This window comes from Neospora caninum, chromosome IV (genome assembly GCF_000208865.1).
Source record: "Neospora caninum Liverpool complete genome, chromosome IV".
Classification (NCBI taxonomy): domain Eukaryota; phylum Apicomplexa; class Conoidasida; order Eucoccidiorida; family Sarcocystidae; genus Neospora; species Neospora caninum.
Window position 1 is genome coordinate 294759 of NC_018389.1, and position 20710 is coordinate 315468.

A 20710-nucleotide genomic window follows, 5' to 3' on the forward strand; every position below is an offset into this window, starting at 1 on the left:
GCAATCCCTCCGCCCGAGGTCCGCTATAGAAAAGACGCAGGTTTCCCAGCGCCGTTCGACCTCAACGCGCACTGGCTCGTTCGCGCGTTTGGTCTCGAAGATAAAGATATTTTTCGCCTCTCGACAGCGCTTTCCTCAGTTTGCGATTGGTCACCCACATCTCCGGCGCGATCGGGTTCTGCGCGAAGAACCCTCCCCTGCCTCTTCCCTGGCTTCTCGAGACGCTCGTCCCTCTCCCCGCGCAGGCTTCAGAGAAAACGGTCAGCTTTGGCTCTTCGAAGCCTTCAACACCCCCCCTCCTCCTCGTCCTCCCCCCCCCCCCCCCCGATTCCGCAGGACGGCACGCATCGCACACTTTCTCTCCGCCTCTCCTCTCTGGCGAAAACGCCTGCGTGTTTCCTCTTTCTCCGTCGCGCGCGCCTCCCGATATGTGCGTCTACGCCTCGTCGTCCTCCATGCTGCCTGCCTCGTCCTCGTCTTCGTCCTTGTCTCCAAATCCGCGGCAACCGCGCGCGCCGTCCGAGAGCTCGCCGTCTCCGCGCACCGAGCGTGCGCTCCGCCTGCGGCTTCTCGACGCCTCGCGCATGCAATCTCCGCGCGGGTCTCGAGCCTTCTCGTCCTCCGTGCCCGAGCGCGCGCGACGGCGGCCTCGCCCCGCCGCGGTCGCGTCGTCGCCGCTCGGAGACACTGGCGTCTGTTTGCGCGGGCGGCCTCGCGGCCGTGTCCCCGAGAGCGGCGACTGCTTCAGCGTCTCCTGCTCGGGCGAGACGGAGTCTTCGTAGCGGATTTTTCGTTTCCGTCCTCGGCGCGGGCGGCCGTCGAGATCCCCGCTCGGAGACAGGCACGAGGTCGCCTCCCCGCCCTTGCTCATTTCCCGTTTTCGCCGTCGCTGTTCTTGGCGTTCGATCTCGCGCACGAACGCCTCCTCCAGCCCTTCTTCCCACAACTCGCCGTTCTCGTACTTTTCAATCAACTTGACGTACTTGGCGTCGGACAAGGCGTCGCAGTATCTGACGCGGCCGACGCAGCCGCGCTGTCGCCGCTTTCGACGCCCCACAGGGCCCTCGTCTTCTTCCTCCCACTTCGCGTCGACTTCCTCTTCCTCTTCTTCGACGATCCACGCCGGCAACTCAGACGCACGCACGAGCCGCCCCGTCGCCACGAGAAACTCCGAGACTGCCTCCTGCTTCCTCGCAGAGTCCCCGTCCGCCTTTTCGTCCGACGCTCTGTCTCCGTTCTTCGCTCCCGCCTCGCCCTTTTCGTCGCCGACGCCCACCTCGCGCTTCTCGGCCGCGCCGTCGGCCTCGGTTCGGCGGTCGCGCGTCTCCGTCTCCTCTTCGTCCGCGGGGGGATCCTCCGCCTTTGCGTCTTCGAACTCATCCTGCTTCTCGTCCCCAGGCTTGGTCTTCTCGTCCTCGTCGAGTTGCGAGAGACGCCCGGGGCTCTTCTTCTCTTCCTCTTCGTCTCGGCTGCCGCTCGCCGCCTCCTCCACGGCCGCTGCGAGCGCAGCTCCAGCCGCCTCCGCCGCCGCCGCTGCGCTCTCCAAGTCCTGATCGTCCTCCAGACGCAGTTCCTCCAAACTCTTCTTGAACAGACGGCAGTCGTACTCGTCGAACCACTGCTCCTCCTCCTCCGTCCGCGCCAAAATCCGATTCAACTAAAAACACACGTACACATATATGTATATATGTATATATATATATATATATATGAATAGAGGTGTTCAGACAGAGACGCATGTAGATATGGGTGGGCACATCCACGCAATCGATGAGGCGCTACACGTGCATATCCGCGTCTTTCCATTTGCGGATGAATGACCGCAGGGAGAGATGCGTAAGCATGGTTACGTTTCGATTTCCACACGCAACGCACCTGAAGAGGAGTCGTGGCCCGCGTGTCCCCCGTGGTCCCCTTGTGGAGAAGAAGAAGGACTCGGAGTTTTTCTTCTCGCAACTCCTCACTGGATTTGTTGTCAAACATGCCTGCTTGAATGACCTGAGCAGCGGTGAGGAGCGGGAAACGAGTGGAGAGAGACGAAAAAAGACGCAATAAACTGATCCCCCGAACAAGACGCGCCGGAGAGGAGAGCCCTCCCCCGCCGCTTTCCGTTCAAAATAGCCGCGCTGGAACTGGTTGAAGGTGGCGAAGGTGAGGAGCGGTACTCACGAAGCCGAAAAGAGATCAGCAACGGAAAGACGAGCCGGTGCGAGGCAGAGAAACCAAAAACGAAGGACAAAGACAGATAGACGGAAAACGGAAAGGCGCGGGCGTCTTACCATCTGATCGATGTTCAGTTTCCTGTTTGCTTTTTCCAAAATAATTTCCTCGACGCCGCTGATGGTGACTAAACGGAAAACTCTGAAGACGAAACGCAGATAGCCGGACCCAAAAGACTCTGTTGTTCTCCATCTTTCCTCTTTTTTCCCTCCTTCGGGGTGTTCTCTGAATGAGGCCCTCTCCCTTAGACGAACGGAGCCGCCCTTCCGCTTTGTTCCTTCTGCTTCTCGTTCTCTTCCCGTCCTCTACCTGCGCATCTCTTCCCCCCCTTTCCCGTCCGCTCTCTCTTTTCTCTCAGTCGCGCTTTCTTCTCGGTTGCTCGGTCGCGCGAATGATCTGGCCATTTCCACGCACTTGACTTGCTTCGTCTGACCGAGGCGATGCGCGCGGCACATCGCCTGAAGATCCTGGTGTGGATTGAAGTCGCTGTCGAACAGAATGACTGTATCGGCTGCCTGCAGATTCAGACCTAAACCTCCGGCCCTGAGGAAAAAGACAGAAAATGCGCAGTCGTCGAGGCATCAACACACGAAACAAGAAAAACCGGGGCAAAAAATTAGGTGCCAGAGAGAAGAAGAAGAAGAAGAAGAAGAAGAAGAAGAAGAAGAAGAAGAAGAAGAAGAAGAAGAAGATTGCACTTGGCTTCGTCAGCAAAGATGGCTAAAGGAACCCGGAAAAAGGAAACCAAGACTCAGGCGAGCGCTCGAAAGAGAAAGCGACGAGAGAGCGTGGACGCGCGTTTTCAGAAAAAGCGGTTGTGGACGAAATATGTGGACGGGATGGCGCGCGCGAACGCCTTGGAGTATGAGTATAGTTGGTCGGTCGCCTGTCCCCGAGAGGGCCCAGGAATCTCGGGAGACTACCAAGCGGCGAGGAGCACGGTCTCGCGAAGAAGTCTGTGGAGAAAGAAAAAGTCGTCCATTCCGATCGCGAACTTGCGCTTTCCACAGGGGGGCCCTTACCTGGTCGAGAGCATGAAGATCATGGTGTCGACTTCTGCGTTGTTGAATTCCGCCATCCGTTCCTTCCTGAACAAAACAGCATCTCTGCGGTTTAGCGTTTGCTAGCCCACCACTCGAGGGAAAGAGAGACGGAACCACGCGGAACGCCAACCTCGCTCTTTGCTCTTGAAGACAAAGAGCGACGCTGAAGCCCGTCGCTTCGGTGGACCGGATGCAAAATGGCGAAGCGAGGTGTAAAACCCAAGGCGACCCCGAGAGAGGCGACATCTGCGTCGTTCGCGAGTTTCTCTCACCTCTCCGTCAAGCCTACGCTTCCGTCGAGGCGAGCGAATTTGTAGCCGCGAAGATGCATGTACTCTGCCATGAGGTCTAAAACCTGGGAAGTCGAGAAACAGTCGGCGACAGCAACAAAAGATGAAACCATCCGGGTGAAACTGCGCGGCGCACGGGACGCCTCCGCCCACCAGTCCGCAGACGAAATGCGAAGCTAGAAACCCGCGGCGGGGAAAACGCGAAGACGAAAGAAACATAGATCCGCAGGAGCGACGCGTGGCCACCCCGATGTTTACCTGCGTCATCTGCGAGAAGATGAGAACCTTGTGTTTGAAGTGAAGCAGCTTCGGCAGCATCCTGTCGAGACACTCGAACTTTCCAGCGACGCGAACGAGGTCCTCGTTCAACAAATACTCATCCACAAAAAGGTACGGATGATTGGCGATTTTCCGCAGCTGCATCAGGGTGTTTTGGAAACCACGCTTCGTCACGTTGCCGACCTGATCGACCGTCCTGCGATTCACCAAGCAAAAAGGCGTGAAACGAAACAGGCGTGAGTCTCCACCTTCCCGAAACGACGCTACCCAGATTCCAAGACCCGTCACCCCTCTCTGGCTCCTCCCCTGCGCTTGTCCCTCTGTCGCTTCCCGTCTCTCGTCGCTCTTCTCTCTCTCATGCCATATCCCTACCCATCTACGATTACATACATGCGTATATATATATATATATATATATATATATATATATATGAATATATATAAAGTATGTAGTATGTGTGTGAAGAATCTGTGTGCATTTCTCTGGGTGTATATACACCCTCGAGAGCATTTTCTGTACCCGCGTGTGGGAGTTTCTCACCGCAGTCCTTTTTCCTGGATTTGTTTGTAGACCGCCTTTTGCCACTCCGAGAGGCAGATTCGGACGAGGTATTCCTTTCTTTCCGGCATGTCTTTCAAGACGTCCTTCTTCACTCTTCGCAGCAGAAAGGGGCGAAGCACTGCATGCAGGCGGTTGATGATCAAGAGCCGCTCTTCCTCGTTCAAAAAAGCGCTGCCGCCAGTGTCTATGTCGCTACCCTCCACCGGCATGCCTTTCCCCTCGAAGGGTTGGCTGAACCACCTGGGCCGAAACGCGGAAAAAGATACCCCAGAGACACCAAGATTGCGAATCGAGCAAGGCGCCGAACGAGACACAAACCCCCGCGCATTTCTGGGAAACCAAGCAAGGCGTGACTGGCAACGACGCACTGGTCACGCACTCTCGCTGATGACAGCTGACACCCGGAAGAGCAGCTGTCGCTAGCCATACATATACACATATATATATATATATATATACCCACATGCATATACACCTATGCGTACATATACATATATATACCCCCATGTATGTACACCTATGCGTACATATATATATATATATATATATATATATATATATATATGTACCCACATGTATGTACACCTCTGCGCACAGATACATATATATATCTATATACTTTGTATCGACGGATATGAATGCCCGCACACGTGTGGATGTCGGATGTCAAATCCGGAGCGGCGTTGCGAGGCGGGGGTCACAAATGGATGTTAAACCAAAGAAGGTATCGACAGAGTCGCGAGATCCGTCCCAAACCAAAAGACGCGCCTCTGTGTGCACGGGGTGCTCTGGGTCAGAGGTGCTGCGCATTTTCGTTCGGTTTCTCGTGCGGGCCTCACTTCTCGAAGTCGCTGGCGCACGAGAAGATTTTCGGGAGCAAGAAGTTGAGGAGAGACCAGAGCTCGGCTAAGTTGTTTTGCAAAGGCGTCCCGGTGAGGAGCAGACGATGCGTGGCGCGAAACTCCGACACGCAAATGTGAAACTTCGACTTGCTGTTTTTCATCCGGTGACCTTCGTCCACGACCAGGTGCTGAGAATCGAGAGAAAGACAGAGAAACGGCAGACCACCAGAGAGAAAGAAGAGAAAGAATGAGAGAAAGAAATCACGAGAGAAGAAGAGAGAGAATAAGACAGAGAGAAGAAGACAGAGAGAAGAAGAGAGAAAGAGAGAGAACGGCAGACCACCAGAGAGAAAGAAGAGAAAGGATGAGAGAAAGAAATCACGAGAGAAGAAGAGAGAGAATAAGACAGAGAGAAGAAGAAAGAGAGAGAAACGGCAGACCACCAGAGAGAAAGAAGAGAAAGAATGAGAGAAAGAAATCACGAGAGAAGAAGACAGAGAGAAGCAGAGAGAAAGACAGAGGAACGGCAGACCACCAGAGAGAAAGAAGAGAAAGAATGAGAGAAAGAAATCACGAGAGAACAAGAGAGAGAAGAAGAGAGAGAAGAAGAGAAAAAATGAGAGAAAGAGTCACGCAGGAAGGCGGCAGAGAGACTGACAGCGAACCAAGAGAGACAAATTAGGAGAAAATCGGATTACCCTCCAATTGGGGAAAGAAAGGCCATGGCGCTCACGCATGGCGAGATCGAACGTCGTGAGGCAAACGTTGAAATCTCCTCGCCGCAACTCGCGCTGCAGCTCTCGCCGCTCCAGGCGTCCACCCTGAGAGCAAAACGCGCAGCTTCCCAAGCTTTTCTTCTCTTCTCTCTCTTTCCACGGTTGCCTCTCTGCTTGGCGGAAAACAAGCTTGAAACGGCAACCTCTTCTGAGTCTCTTCCTTTTCTCTGTCGCAGCGCTCGTCTCGTGTCCCAAACCGGAAACCCTCGTCTCTCGCGCGTGCTCTCCAACCTCCATTCCACTGCTGTCCCTCGGTGCTCTTGGCCTCCCGCTGCCGCTTAGCCCTAACGTTTCTCTTCCTTCCATTTCTTCTCTTCCTTTTCTTCCTTCTCTTGTTCTTTCTTGTCTCCCTTCTCTTGTGCTTCTCTTGTTCTTTCTTCTCTTTTCTTCTTCCGTCTCTCTTTTTTGAATCATCGCAATTTCACTACTCCTCAAACAATTCTTATTTTTTAATTCTTTTAATCGAGTAAAGTGTCCAGCATTTTTTTTTACTTTCAGAGCGACGACTTTGAGCGAGGGGCACCACCGGCGGAATTCATCCGCCCAGTTCGGGAGCGTCGAGAGCGGCACGATGATCAAGTGCGGTCCGGGGTTGTTCTTGAACTCCTTCAGATACGCCAGCAAAGCAATGGTTTGAATCGTCTTTCCCAAACCCATCTCGTCGGCTGAAACAGACGCGCGCATGCACAAAACAACACACGCATGCACCCCACAAACAAAAAAGAAGAGGAAGAAACAGAGAGCCGGACACGCACGAATACGGAGATCGTGGGGAATGAGGCGAGAGACAGACGGTCCTCGTTCGCCTTGGTTTTTGCGGAAAGCAGAGAAAAAACCAGGGGCTTTCCGGCTGGGACGGTGTTTTGCTTACGCTGCCGCCTGCAAAGGGAGAACACCGCTGCAGGAACGCCCCAGTAACCCAACAAAACGCAGAGAGCGATGAAGAGACAGACGAAGAGATCGATGAAAAGAGCCAGAAAAGACCCTCTCGCAGTCGACTGCTTCGGCGCGTCGACACACCGCATGACAGCTGCGGAAGAGCCGAGAAAACGAAGCGTGGCGCCTGTCTCTCGGTCGGAGAGACAAGGCTCAAGTCTCTTCCAGGACTCACCGAGAATACCATGGAGATCGTTGTTGTACAGGGACAACATCCACGACAGGCCTGCCATCTGGTACGGCATCAGATCTCCTCCGGTGAGAGTCGAAGGCTGCTTAACTTCTTCGCGGACTTGATGCGACATGGCATAATACTGATCCTGACCCAAGGCCCAAGATCCCGCCCCATTCTGCGACTCGTCCTCTTTCTCTTCTTTCTCCGTCTCGCTTGTCTCCTCTGCCTTCCCTCCCTTTTCCTCTGCCTTCCCTCCCTTTTCCTCTGCCTTCCCTCCCTTTTCCTCTGTCTTGTTCTCTGTCTTGTTCTCTGCCTTCCCTCCCTTTTCCTCTGTCTTGTTCTCTGTCTTGTTCTCTGTGGTGTTGCCTGGCGTGATCTCTTCCTTCTCTTCCCGTTTCTGGCCTTCGGTGTCGCTCTTTTGCTCGCCCGCCCCGCCGCCTTCGAATCCCGAGGCAGAGGAGTCTCCCTCCTCGAGGCTGTCGGTAAGTTTCCGCCTGTCTTCGCTCCTGAAAAAACGCGCACACACTCGCCGTCCCAGAAGAGAGGGAATGTGGACCGCACAAGACGAAACCCCGTCCCGGGCGAAACGCGCATCTCCGGCAGCTTCGCCTCTCCTTTTCTCCTTCTCCTTCCGGGTTTTCCGGACTCCTCGCTCTCCTCTTTTCCCGTAATAACTCCCCCACCGCCTCAGCGCCCGGGCGATCGGCAGCCGATTTGTGGGGAGTTCTTCCTTCCCGGTGAGGATTTTCATCGCTTTCCCTGCGCGTGCAGATGGGCCACGCTGCGGTGCGTTCTATCGCTGCTTGCAGTGCTGCGACGCATGGGCAGAGTCCACCTCTGTGTATGCAAAAGGGTATACATGTACACTCTGTGCATGCAAACAGGTATATACATCTCTGAGCTTGTTTTTCGAGATGGCATCTGTCTCTGGCGTGCGTCTCTTTGTATCGTTTCGCGTACATCTGATGCTGTTTGGCCAAGTCTTTCGTCGCCACCTGCTGGGCTCGAACCTTGACGGAGAGATCCGCCAGGAAGGCGTCGGTCGCGGCAAGCAACTCGCGCAGCCGAGCGTTCTTCGTGTCTTCCACGAGTTTCATGTAGCTGGCCATGTCGTTCTCCTTCAGCAGCCGCATTCTACCGAGAGCAACCCGCGGGACACGCAAGCAACGCAAAGGGATGGAAGCGAGATTTCCTCTGAGAAGGGCAAAACGCTGAGTGGGAAGACCGCGCACTTTTTCAAAAACAAAGCAAGAAAAGGCGCCAGTTAAACAGGTCCCCAGAGCGGCTTTTAAAACAGCTGGAAACGGCAGAATCGAGATAGGCAGACAAAACTGCGTCGACGGATGATCCAAACGCCTGCGCCTACCCACACGCTTATATCGTCGATGCCCGACGACCGTGAAGAGCTGGAATCTGCATGCAAGGCCGGTGTTGCCGCGTGAAAGAAAGAAGGGAAACACTAGCAAGAAGCAACAGAAACAGCGCCGTGTCCTACCTTTCCTTCTGTGCCTTTTCCCGCAGCTGCTGCTGCTTCTGTTTTATCGCTGCCACCTGAGACGCTGCAGTGGTGACCAGGCGTTTCGCGATAGCTCTGCAGGCAACAAACGGGGAAAAGGGCCCGACTCCCCACCCTCAGACGCATGCAAAAACAACAGGGCAGGGACGCGTCGCCCTATATTCGCTCCCAACCTCTCTCTCTCGGCCTGTCTCTCGGTCACTAAACCAAGATCTCTCTCCTGCGGCCCACACGCTCTTACCTCTCTACACACACAAGTGTATTTGCATAGACACGAAATTAAGGAGACAGGTATATGCAAACGCACACGCATCCGACTGGGGTCTCCTCTCGTCACGTATCTTATGAAAATGCAGCAAAGGGCGAATCTGTCAAGAGGCGGATGGCGCGCGGGCGCCTCGCGCAGAAATCGGAAGAATACCCTGATTTGAGCGCCCATCTAGCACGTGTGTGTGTGTGTGTGTGCCGAGGTCTGCATTTACCTTTTTTCTCTCCATTCCTCTCGCAGCTCGGAAGACCGAACATGCGCAGCTGCTCGGTGCCAGAGTTTTCTTCTCTCCTGCTGCTGGCGAAGAGGAGGCTGCAAGGCGGGGCAAGGCCGCGCCTGGGCGGCTGCGTACACTTGTTGAACCGCCGACAGTGCCCGGTTTCGTGCCTAAAAAACACGCAATAGAAACCTCTTCAGCACATGTCTCCGCGAATACTGATTCCAGCATCCGCATCCCAGTATAAATATATACATATATATATATATATACATATATATATATATATATATATACATATACATATATATATGTTGAAGGTGCATGCGCACGTCGGATCGCACAGACGTGCTGAACAGTCGGTCCCGCCAGCGTCATGGCCCCTGACGCCCAGAAGAAACTTGCATGCGTGTACACGCACAAGCACATATATATATATATATATATATATATACATACATATATAATTACAGTATGGGCCATCCCTATTAGATCGATCGATTACGGTTGTCTATAACCCCAAGCGGATAATGACACATTGCATGCGCAACACACCATAGGCACTATATATATATATATATATATGGCTGGGGGGAGATTGAGGCGGACCTTGATGGCGAGCCTTTGCAGGTGTCTCGCGGGTCCTCGTCTGAAGGGTTCTTCGCCTTCGTGTCCGAGAGCGTCGAACAGTCCACATCCGGAGGCCGCAGGCCACGCGACAGTTGTTTTGCGTTTCCCCGAGTTTTCTCTTTTTGCGTCTTCGTCGTCCTTCTTTCCGCCCTTCCTGTCGCCACGCGCCGCCGAGCCGGGTGCGGTCGCCGTGCCGCAGAACCCGACGCAGCAGCAGCCGCAGCAAGTGTCTTCCTTCTTGGCCAGCGCGGCGAGGGCGTCGATTCCGTTCTTCTTTGGCCCAGACGCGTCCAAGGCGGGCGCGGCGAGGAGACGCTCGGTCGCCGGGTGTTGCCGGCGGCAGCAGGAGGCGCATCTGCACAGACAGAGGAAAGCCCGCTCGTAGAGCGACCGCGGGACCTGCGGGCGAAGCAGCAATGCGCTGCCTGGCGGCGCAAGCGACCGCCGACCTTCCTCGACGATCGCGCCGCGCAGAGACTCCTGAAACTGCGCGAGAGAATGCAGCCGGCGCTCCAGGGTCGCTTGCTGGGAAGGCGGAGATTGAGAAACGCAAAGAGAGATACAAACAGGAAGAGACATGGAGGGAGGGGAAGCAGGCAGCAGTGGGACGAAGGAACAGAGGCACAAGGGAGAACAGAGGTTTGTGGTTGCAGCGCGAGCGGTGAGGAGGTTGAAGAAGAGGACGATGCAAGCAAAATGTGGAGCCGGGGATGAGAGGACTGGACACGCAGGGTTTCGATCGCCGGGGAAGGGAAAGGATCGGAATTTTCTGGCGAAAACGCGGAGTCGCCGGGCTGGGGCCACGCTCAGGGGGAAAACAGGCGCACGCGAAAAGCCGGAGACGAGACGAGAGGAGACAGCAACATGGGGGACCCAGAGAAAACGGTCAGATGATGGGAGAACGAGAAACGCGGAGGAGTAGAAAAGACACGAGGAAAATCAAGAAAAGGCAGGACGGGATCAAAGACACGACGGAGGCAGCCGGGGATGGCACAGCATCAGAAGACGAGAGGGAACGAGATGGACGAGGAGTAAGAGGCTGCGGACAGAGGAAGATCCGCGGAGAGAGGAGACGCCAGAGACTACGGGGGGGGGGGGGGGAGGAGGGGGGGATCCTACCATTCGCACGGATTCCGGCAGGCAGCAGAATTGCTCGTAGAGGTCGCGGTGTTTGCCGTCTAAAAGTCCACTGAAAGAGACACCAACACACACAGGGCGAGTCGCAAAGGTGTGCAGGAGCGTGGCAACGCGGCAGATCTTTCGTCCCTTCTCTGACTGGTCCTCCTTTCGCTCGGCGATTCACACTCGCTCTCCGTGCTCGCCGGACCTTCTCGCGTCCCTGCCCCGTCGTCTCTGTGTAAAAAGAGGAGTCGACGCAAGTTCTCCCTTCGCGCATGCATGCACGCTCCGCTGGCACCCGCTCCCGTCGTCTTCTTGGCCAGAGGCAAAGTGTTTGGCATACTCGAGAAGGCGCCGTCTCTCTTCCAGCTGCGCGAAGGCCTCTTGTCGACTGCCTTCGCGAATTTTCTGTCGAATGTGCGCCACGGCGGGGCGCGTGGCTCTTCCGTCTGTCGCGTTCATCCACTGGGCTCTTTCCTGCTTCGGCAGCGCCTGGTGAATGCGGAAGAGAATCTCTGCGGGGGGCACTGCGCCTTGCTGTACGTACCGCGCAGCAGCCAGCTGGAGACGCAGCTGCTCGCGAATTTCGGACGAAGACAAAACGGCGTCATCTTCGGCAGGTGACGCGGACGAGGAGGAAGAGAAGACGTTCGCAAACGGGTCTCGCGGGCCGTCAAAGAGACCGTTTTCCTTTCCAGGCGCGAACAGAGGGTTCGAGGCTGGGTTTGCGTGGGACTGTTGCAGAAGATGGAGGGGCCGAGCGACGGGCGGCGGAAGCGAGGCCAGAGAAGCCAGGGAAGACAGAGGAGGTGGAGAGGAACAAGCAGGGTGCGGCGCGACGCCGTTGAGCGCGGCGAGGGAAGGGTGTTCAGCTGGGCACGAAGCGCGAGAGTGCGTGTGTGAGAAAAACGCACTCTGTTGCTGCAAAAAATCACGAAGGGGGCGGTCGCGGGAAAGACTCAAAGACTCAGAAGCCGTCGCGTCGGGCCCCGCTCCCCGGGGGCTCACGTGGAGCTCCTCAGGTCTTTCTGAGCCCGCGGCCGTCGGTCTCTGACCCTCCATCGCGGCGAAGCGCCACACAAAGAAAGCCGAAAAAAGAGCAGAACAGACTGGGGAAGTTGAATGCAGAAGAATCAAGTCTAGATTTAGAGGCGGGGGAAAGGGAAGAATGGAAGAAACGTAGACGGGCGCCTGAAAAAACTGCGCCGAGTCCTGAATAGAAACCGCGGCGTTTTGTGCCCAGGTCAACGGACCCTTTCCTCACGCCTCTCTGACTCGGGCCAACAAAAAGTGAAACCTCATTCTAGAGAGAGAGGCGATCAGTGAGGACTCAACAGGAGACAGAACGAAAGAAGTGCAGAGAGGCACACACACAAAGGAGACAGGAAAGCGACAAGGAACCCGGAACCAGGGACTGAAGGAAAAGACTGAGACAGCGAGACACGGGGAGCCAATAAGGGAAACGACAAGAAGGCACCAAAAGTCAAGGGGGAGACAGTGGAACAAAAACCGCAAGGACAACGACGCACACACAAGGGGGGGCCTGGTTCTCCCAACTCAGCTTTGGAAGACTGAGCACAGACATCTCGATTCTCACTACGCTAAACTGCATGGAGGGGACTGACCAAGTTCTCAAAGCGAGAAAAGGTTGCCAAACGGTTTTTTTGACGGCGGGTCCTGAAAGACAAAACGGCCGCGCCGTGCGAACGCAAGAAAAAGAACTTCTGGTTCCTGTTCAGCGCTTGTCATTCTAGTGAAGGACAGGGAGACGGACTCGTCTCTGCTTCCCTTCATTACCGACCATTTTTCGAAGAAAGGCAGAAAACATGCATGTGTCAAAAGCACCGAGACACCCAGAAAGCAGTCAGCAGACGAAGGTAGACAGAAAAACGACTGTTCACTTGGAGGTGGGAGATGACGATACCGGAAACAAAGACACGGCTTGAAATACGTAATGCAAAGAAAGCGGAAGGGGGGAAAAGGAAGAAAAGCAGTAACGGTCTCTATTAGTTGCGGCATTGCGGTAAATGTGGCGTCTGAGAGAAAAACGGAACAGAGGGGGAACAAGTTTTTTACCACCCCGCCTAGCGATTTTCTTGGACAGCTGCATGCAGCTCGTCAAGATAACATGCCGCTGAAGAAGCAGAAAAACCACGGCACCAACAGCCCCCGGCGTTCTTCCTGCTACGCCGATACATTTTATTCGCCTCGACGTGTAAATTTTTCTCTGAATAAACGAAAATCACGCAAGAGAAAGGCTGTGTAGATACGCTGTGTGCTACCAGGACGATGCGTTCACGGACTGGGGAAGGGGACACGCCTTCGGGAACAGCGTAGAAAGGAAAGCTTCGTTGGGAAAATGAGTTTACCAACTTGGAAAGGAAAGAAAGACAAGGCAGGATTCTGTTTTTGCCTTGGCTCAGCTTTCGCTTGCAGAGAACGAGAGACCATCTTTAGAGAAAAAGGTTGCGTTCTAGGGTATTTGGTTTCCAGCAACTTCAAAGAGATGAGATGTACTGATACATGTTGTTTCTGTTTTCGCGTGTATAGGCCCCAATCTCGGCGAAGAAGATGAATTCAAGGAACCAGGAAGGTTATCTGCAGCAGTTTCTCACTTATTTAGTTCTCTGGTGGACATTCCCAGTGTCCCTAAGGAGCAAGAAACCTGAAGCCTACCCGGTATCCCGCCCCCAGTGCAGCCGGATGGCTTCACTTGCGTTGATGGCTCGTCAGTTGGGTTAATGCGCATCTTTTACTCCTCTATGTGCACGGTACACCGGAGGAGATCGTCCAGCGATGTCACGAGGAGTATGTGACGTTTGTTGAACGATGTACGCATCTGAAAGGGCGTGGTTGTTGAGTCCGTGGGTAGGGTTTTGTTCGCTTACTCGTAACACATCCAGCGTTGCTGGGTTTTCTAATGCGACTGGCTCTCCAAAGGGATCAGTGGCATCCACCCAAAAGGTGGATGCCAAGAGGGCCACACCTAGGGAAGATTCCCGAAGCCAATCTCTCCTGCGAGCTGCAGGCCGTACTGCTGCGCCACGCGCCATAGGGGCTCGTCAGGAAAAAACACGGAATCTTGCATTACGCACTATTGCTTGGAGACCGGGAGTGTAGCCCTTCTCCTCAAGACGTAACTAGGCGTCACTCTCTGTGGCCTCGTTCTCTCTGCAGTAAAAGTGTTGCAACTTGGAATCGATGGTGCCGAGTCTTGCTCATCGTTCCGCAGTCGTCTGCCCAACTCGATCGGGCGATCCCCTGGAATAGCGGGTTGAGGATTTTGGAATTTCTTAGTAAATAGAGTAGAGTTGAAACGGTGAGACGAGTGTTTTGCCCTTTCTGTAGATATTCCGCTGTTGAAGCTGTTCCCTGCGCACGCGTATTGCACAGTTATTTTGTTGCCAAGGTTTCACGAGGTGTCACCCTCAGCGACAGGCTACTGTATGCCAGCACTCTGGCCTCGTTTGCGTTTCTCTCACGTCCAGTACCCCACTCGGTTGCAGCGAACTTTCTAACGGAGAGAACGTTTGCGGCTGCTAACCATCGTAGAAGAGCTGAGAACGACTCCGTTCGGTATTAGCTGGCACATGCGCACCGAGCGCCACGGGAAGCCTGGTTGTGTAAGTGTGATGATTTTCTGGTTGTCGCAATGCAGTGGCGACTGGCGAAGAACAGGTGTGAGTCAGAGAGGTGAAACCTGAAGATTTGTCAAGAGTACGGATTTTTAAAGAGCTTCCGCACGCGGTGCGAAGGCTTCCACCACGAATCCTTTGGGGCCAGTCCTCACACGTTGGCCTTCAGCGCATTCTGTGGAACTGAAACACCTTCCCCGTCTTGGGAGCTTTTGGTTGCCCGGATCAAAAACATGCAGGTTTGCACAGCGGCGGGGAAACTCTGTTGCTCCGGAATCCCGTCCTTGTTCGGCGTTATTGCCGTGATCAGTGCAGAAAAGCTTTGACGCCCGCAGGAAAGTCATGCTTTTGATTTGGTTCAGCAACCTTCCCTTGGACTTCATTTTGTGGAGAGTTGTTTTCCTCCTGCTCCTACATGCGGAACCTAGAGTCCCCGTCACTGACATCGCGGGACTGGCTTCCTCGGCGGCTTCTCTGTGTTGGGCAACCGAACCAGAAAATGGATGCATCGCGGAGGCTTTTTGGCGGCTGGTCTTCCCCGTCCAGATTTCGACGCTTGAGTGCTCTGTGTAGCTTGCTCCTCTTTCTCTGCCTTCTCCCTCCTCACCCTTTTCGGTATCACTCTGGTCATTCGTTTTCACGGGAACACTGTGCGTTAACCGCGATCGCTGCCGAGCTTCGGGGCGCCGCTCCGCCACCATCGCCTGAGACAAAAGAGCCAACAGATGCAACTAATGAGAACAAAGCGGACGGCTCTTCTTCGGAACAACGGGCGAGCACAGAAGTCAAGCAGCCCACAGCGCAGGAAGGATCTTCCAGCGAGCCTACAGCAGAAATCACACCAGCGGAGAGCCAGGAAACTCACGACTCAGATACAGTTGAAAAAGAGTTTCAGACAGACTCGTCATCCGCGAGGGTAGAAATAGGCCAAGGGACGCGTGCGGAACAGGCTGGGGGTTCTGCAGAGGAAACTTATCAAGGTGGGTCCACGGAAGAACTTCCGCCTGGCACGAGCCAAGAAGAGTATACGGACGATATCTACGAACGGGATGCGATTCCGTCGGACGCGTTTGAGCAGTGGGAGACAGCATATGACATCCCTGACCAACTAAGAAGAAGGATTGAAGGTGATGATCCCCTATACTATAATCTCGTGATTGAAGAAAGGTTCTATTTGATGGAGCCACCATTTGGGGTGCGCGCGGGACACACACAAGAAGAGTCAGAAGAGGGTGGTCAACTGCTGAGGGAAGAAGATACGCACACAGCATCTGGAGATGTTCCTGCACAGAAAAATGGGGTCTATGCTATGTGCTACGCCCGAACTGAAGACGAAATCTGGCAACGCTGCGCGGAAGCCAGTGACGCAGCAGAAGGGGTCTACATTCAAATGCATGAAATGTTGGATTTCGGGCGCCTCGTAGATCCGGATGAAGCTGACCCGTCAACCGTGACCGCCGCACTGGCAGACGACCACTATCGTCGATCTATCCGTGATTTGGGAGTTTCGTGGTTCGCAACGATCAAGGAAATGAAGGCCTCGACGGGTCTCAAGGTCGCCGGTATTTGGTTCGGCCCTCCGGACTTCGACAAGATCGATTCAATTCTCAAAGAAAATCCAGGTGTCTTTGAGGGTGTCTATGTTGACTGGGAAGATGGCGTGGGAGCCTGCGTCGACAAGGTATGCCAGAACAACGAACCTTGGGCTCCGCTCTTGAAGTTCACAAAACAATGGCAATGGTGTCACGCAGGATAACCAACACACGGCCCAGAATTCGCCCGCGCGGTCACCGCGTGACCAAGCGAAATTTCTGCGTCATGGTGTGGCAACACTATTTTTTTCATGCTGTTCGCTCTGGGATGCGGTATCGCTTTTTGTTGCAGCTTGAACGCCCGCCTCGGACGACCGCGGCCGGTGAGCCCACTGCGTGGGCTGAGAATCCAGGTTTCTTCTTTCGATACTACATGGGAGGCCAAGATGCAAACACTTGTGTACTCGAAGATATGTCACCGTACTCTTTCGACAGCTACGTACGAGCTGATAGAGGTGAGCGACTCTTCTCTCCATTGGAAGGTTTACCCGCATGAATTGCGTTTTCGTGAATGAGACACAAAATCACATCCCGAACGCAAACCCCTGCTTTTTTGATCCAGGGCAGTCGCCGAAAAGAACAGCTGCGTGTGATTGCAGTTTGTTGCGCCAAATGCAAAACCTTCAGGAGAGTGTCGAGTTCGCTTCTATCGGTAAAACCGACGTCGTTCTATGCGTGTTTTGGCGACTTGCGCTCTTCCGCAGAAATGAAAGTTCCTGAGGAGTGGGTGCCTAACTTCCCTTGCTTCGCCGGCCACCAAGGACGATGCTACCGAGCCTTCAGAGCCAGTATTGCAGACAGCTGTGACGCCACACAACAAAGGTTTATGTTTGCGCCTTACGAGAGAACTTCCGATAAACTACTGGCCATGTTTAAAGAAGGCTGCAGGGCTGTCGGCTACGAAGTCCCTCCACACGATCTCGTTCAGTACGTTTAGCGCCTCCCAGACGAGACAGTTTCTACCGGGAAAACGGCCAACCTGTTGGCATACGCCAATGGCTTTGTTGGGGCGGGCTCGACAAACAGGAATGCAGTCATCTGTGTTGTATGAGTCTCCCTCCTCCCTCGCTCATGTCGCCAGCGCGGGCGACGGTTCCATTTTAAACGTCTCCCGGCGCCTCTGTGGACGTGCCACTGTCAAACCACTACCCGGCTCAGTACTTGCTAGCCTGTCGAGCTCCACCACACAGTTTAACCTTTGTTTGAGTCGCCGCAGCTCCTCGTCGAGCCGCCGCATTTAGCGATTCGCTACGGTTCCGCAGCGAATTTGACTCATCTGTACGCTGGCGCTTAGTCAGCTGCCGTCAGCTCTTCCATGGGACAGTTAAGACAAGCAAAGACGCTCGCCGTTTGTGTGGTAGTTTCGGCACGAATGCGAATACAGAAAAACTCTGCATGTACGTAGTCGTTGTTAGTAAGGTAGTCGGAAGCTTCTTTTCGCGTAGCTTTACGCAATACAGATAACGGCCAGCGATTATTCCAAATACACCAACGCCAGTCGATGGAGAAGCTTTCCCTGCCATCTGTGTTTGCACACGGAAATGCCTGGACTGTCATTTCGTGTAGCACTCGAAGGTGCGTGTTTGATGCGAAAATGCATTTTATGTCATTTTTCTCTGTGCCGTGGAAAACTGCCAAGCATCCATACTCCCATCGCACGAACAACACTGCGTGGATTGGTCACACTCGAGGACCATTGCCTGACCCACGTTTCACTGGCATGTCAAGCACAGGCGAGCTGCTTTAAAAACGTCTTTCCATTCTGTGTGTTGTGGTAAAAGCGATAATCTTATATAGCCATTATAAGATCGTGAGGTGGAAGCTCTCGTCCAAGCGCTGCGCAAGTGTCATTTAGGAGGATCCTCATACTCTCAGAAGCCCGATCGAATGGAGCAAAGACATATCTCTGCTTCTCGGCGTTGCAGGCATCTTCAGCATACTTAGTAATAGCTCGATAACACCGTCCTTCGAAGCCGCCAAAACACGGGAAGGTTAGATCCCATCCCGATGGTGGTCGGATCTCTGAGTTAAAGGAGGACATGAAGCAAGCGGCACAACGGGCATCTGGCAACATGGAATACATTTTTTCGTGCTATTGTTTAACAGCAAATCCATTCTTAAGGGGAGCCCGGAAAGACGGAATAGGAAATCTGGTTTTGGAGTGTGTAGGCCTAGTACTTTTAGAACGCGCTTTCTGTCATCTTGCCGAGGTCGAAAAAAAAAACGGATTTCGATAGAAACCATCAAGTCTTTTAGCGGCAGGCCAGCTGCTTACGCTTCATGACTTGCTTCACATGGGTACGCCTTTTCTTGCTTTCGAGACTTCATGCAAACTGACATCGAATGTAACCCTGTTCTGTTTCATGGCTTGAACGATTTGAAGATGCCGTTGTGTAAATAAAGATGTACAGGACATCCACACGGGAATCGACCTTGCTTGCACAACAAGTACAGTCAATCAGCAAACCGTGTTCGCCGGGCTTTACATAACGATGTGCGAAATTGGAAACAGTCTTCGTATTAACGCCTCCACTCGCGTTTTTGTATACAGTCATAATGCTTAAAAAGCACAGCACTTGCCTCTGAGGTTGTTGTTGACGAAAGGCTCTGCTGTATAAGGTGTCCGGTCGGGCAGGCGGCAGGTGTTCACATCTTGTCCTCCAGCGTAATAGCGCATGAAAAAGGATTTGTTCCACCATCCGTTTTGACGTCCGTTCCTGTTGAAACGAGGTGGCCTTTTAAGCTGTGAGTCAGTTTTAAGCACACAGAAACATCCGGTTTGCCCGTGTTACGCTGGAAACCGTTCATTGCTGGGCAAGCGGTCATGATAGCTCTCCACACTGATACTGCATCTGTCAGATGGCAGAAACCCAGTATTTGCTGCAGTGAAGGAGTTTGTGTCTAAGATCTCAGTTGACTTCGCAGGTCAACTGAGGCACCCTCCCGCGGCAGGCATTACTTTTGTCGCGCTCTGGCTATCTAATTGGAACTGCCCCCTGAAGTAGATACTGTACAGAGCAGGTGTACATTTCCTAAGGTCATTTATGCAAGTGCTCTCCAAAAGTCATACAAACGCAGACAATAAGGGCATGTGACAGTTTGCCAGCCCGCCCGACATACCTTGCTCATGCAAGCCCCTTCTCCAGAGTCCCAGTCCACAAGAAATCCGTCGAATAGGCCGGGGTATTTGCTGAGAACCTCACTCATCCGATCAAAATCTGGAGGCCCGAACCACAGGCCTCCGACGCGAAGGCGGGTACGATTCTTGAGTTCAGCGATAGTTTGAAACCATTCAGAAGTAAAATCCTGGCGCGCAGCTTTGTAGTGTTGAGGGGGAATAGAAACTGCTTGAACCGCTGGGTTCCCAATCTCGGCGTTGGTGTGGCGACTGAAATCTGTCATATTCACAATCGGAATGTACACTCCGACTCCCAGAGTGGCAGCCTGAGCGCAGCGCTCCAAGAGATCTGCTTGCTCAGTCGTATAGCAATACGAGAAGACCCCATTGTTTTCCTGGACGACTGTCAAAGGTTTTCCGGCATCCGATGGGAGAAGTCCACTGCGATCAATTGGAAGTTCGTCTACTTCTCCACGTGCCCGTCTTTCTTCCATAAGCACGTAATCATAATAATCGATATTGGTTCCCGGTATCACACGACGGTATTGTTGAGGCATATGGTATTGGAAATCAAACTCCTCGTGCTCTGGCTCTTCCCAGTCATCGTCCCCCTCGACTGATTCTTCGGCATCCCCCGAACCTGGGAAAGTGTCATCCTCTTCTGCCATGGCTTCGTCCGCCTTCTCTTCAAAAGCGCCTTCCCGTAGGCCACTGCCTCCTTGGCGATTCGTCCCTGTCCTTGTTTTCCGCCCTTCTTGCTGGTTGTCGTCGTCCGCCTCGTCGAGAGAAGTCGGCAACACGCCATTACCACCTGCGTAGCGAAAGACTTCCTCTTCACCATCTCGCGCGGGATAGTCCGACTGGTTCCCCACTTTTTCGCTGGTGCCGTTCACCTGGCCTGCACCATAATCGGCATCGTCTGCATCTGCATAAGGGAGAATGCCACCGCGCATTAAAGGGCGTTCTGGCCTCGCGGGAGACTCAGACGATCCTACCTCAGCGGCAGTCACCTCCCATATCGCCACGGAGCTTCCTAGGCGACCGTCGCTTGGGTACGAGGACGATACGGCGGCGAAAGCAACGCACGCCAAAAAAGTCCTCTTGAAAGTAGGACGCCGGTTAAGCACATCCGACGCTATCCACAGAGGTGATCGACCGTTTCGAATCCCCCTAGCGGCATTCATCCTCGCGCCAGACCCGTGGAATCTACGGCAGACAGCGTTGATATTTTTAGCGCGTTTAATGTCCTTATGTTGAAAAATTGAGACTACACCATGCAGATGCCGCTAGGCTCTCGCATGCTCGCGCTCCGGCCAGTAATGGAGAGATTAAAAATCTTAGTACAACTCCGCGACGCTTCCTCTTGTTCCGCCCACGTCGTGTCGCTGCAGTGGCTTTGTTACGCTTACTCGGTAAGACAGCAAGGCAAAATAGCCTAGTCACACTGCTTGGACTGGCAATCAGTGACGACAGTTCTGAATGATTGCCTCCG

The 20710-nt window shown here is 53.9% G+C and overlaps 3 protein-coding genes across 3 annotated transcripts; 1 reads left to right on the forward strand and 2 right to left on the reverse strand.

The window, feature by feature from the left end:
* Positions 1-436: 436 nt before the first annotated feature.
* Positions 437-11935, reverse strand: NCLIV_009850 (snf2 family N-terminal domain-containing protein, related; the record flags this gene model as incomplete). The annotated part of the gene is made up of 17 exons (XM_003880500.1): positions 437-1585; positions 1876-1998; positions 2280-2361; positions 2635-2763; positions 3243-3308; positions 3536-3618; positions 3812-4028; positions 4374-4634; positions 5234-5424; positions 6505-6677; positions 7124-7629; positions 8084-8257; positions 8619-8714; positions 9122-9294; positions 9734-10279; positions 10874-10943; positions 11082-11935. 17 exons carry the CDS (start codon positions 11933-11935, stop codon positions 437-439), a joined length of 4893 nt encoding a protein of 1630 aa, XP_003880549.1.
* A 3072-nt stretch (positions 11936-15007) lies between these two features.
* Positions 15008-17037, forward strand: NCLIV_009860 (conserved hypothetical protein; the record flags this gene model as incomplete). The annotated part of the gene is made up of 3 exons (XM_003880501.1): positions 15008-16189; positions 16393-16555; positions 16805-17037. 3 exons carry the CDS (start codon positions 15008-15010, stop codon positions 17035-17037), a joined length of 1578 nt encoding a protein of 525 aa, XP_003880550.1.
* An 852-nt stretch (positions 17038-17889) lies between these two features.
* On the reverse strand, positions 17890-20402 carry NCLIV_009870 (conserved hypothetical protein; the record flags this gene model as incomplete). Its single annotated transcript, XM_003880502.1, has 3 exons — positions 17890-17962; positions 18677-18843; positions 19221-20402. 3 exons carry the CDS (start codon positions 20400-20402, stop codon positions 17890-17892), a joined length of 1422 nt encoding a protein of 473 aa, XP_003880551.1.
* Positions 20403-20710: the final 308 nt, after the last annotated feature.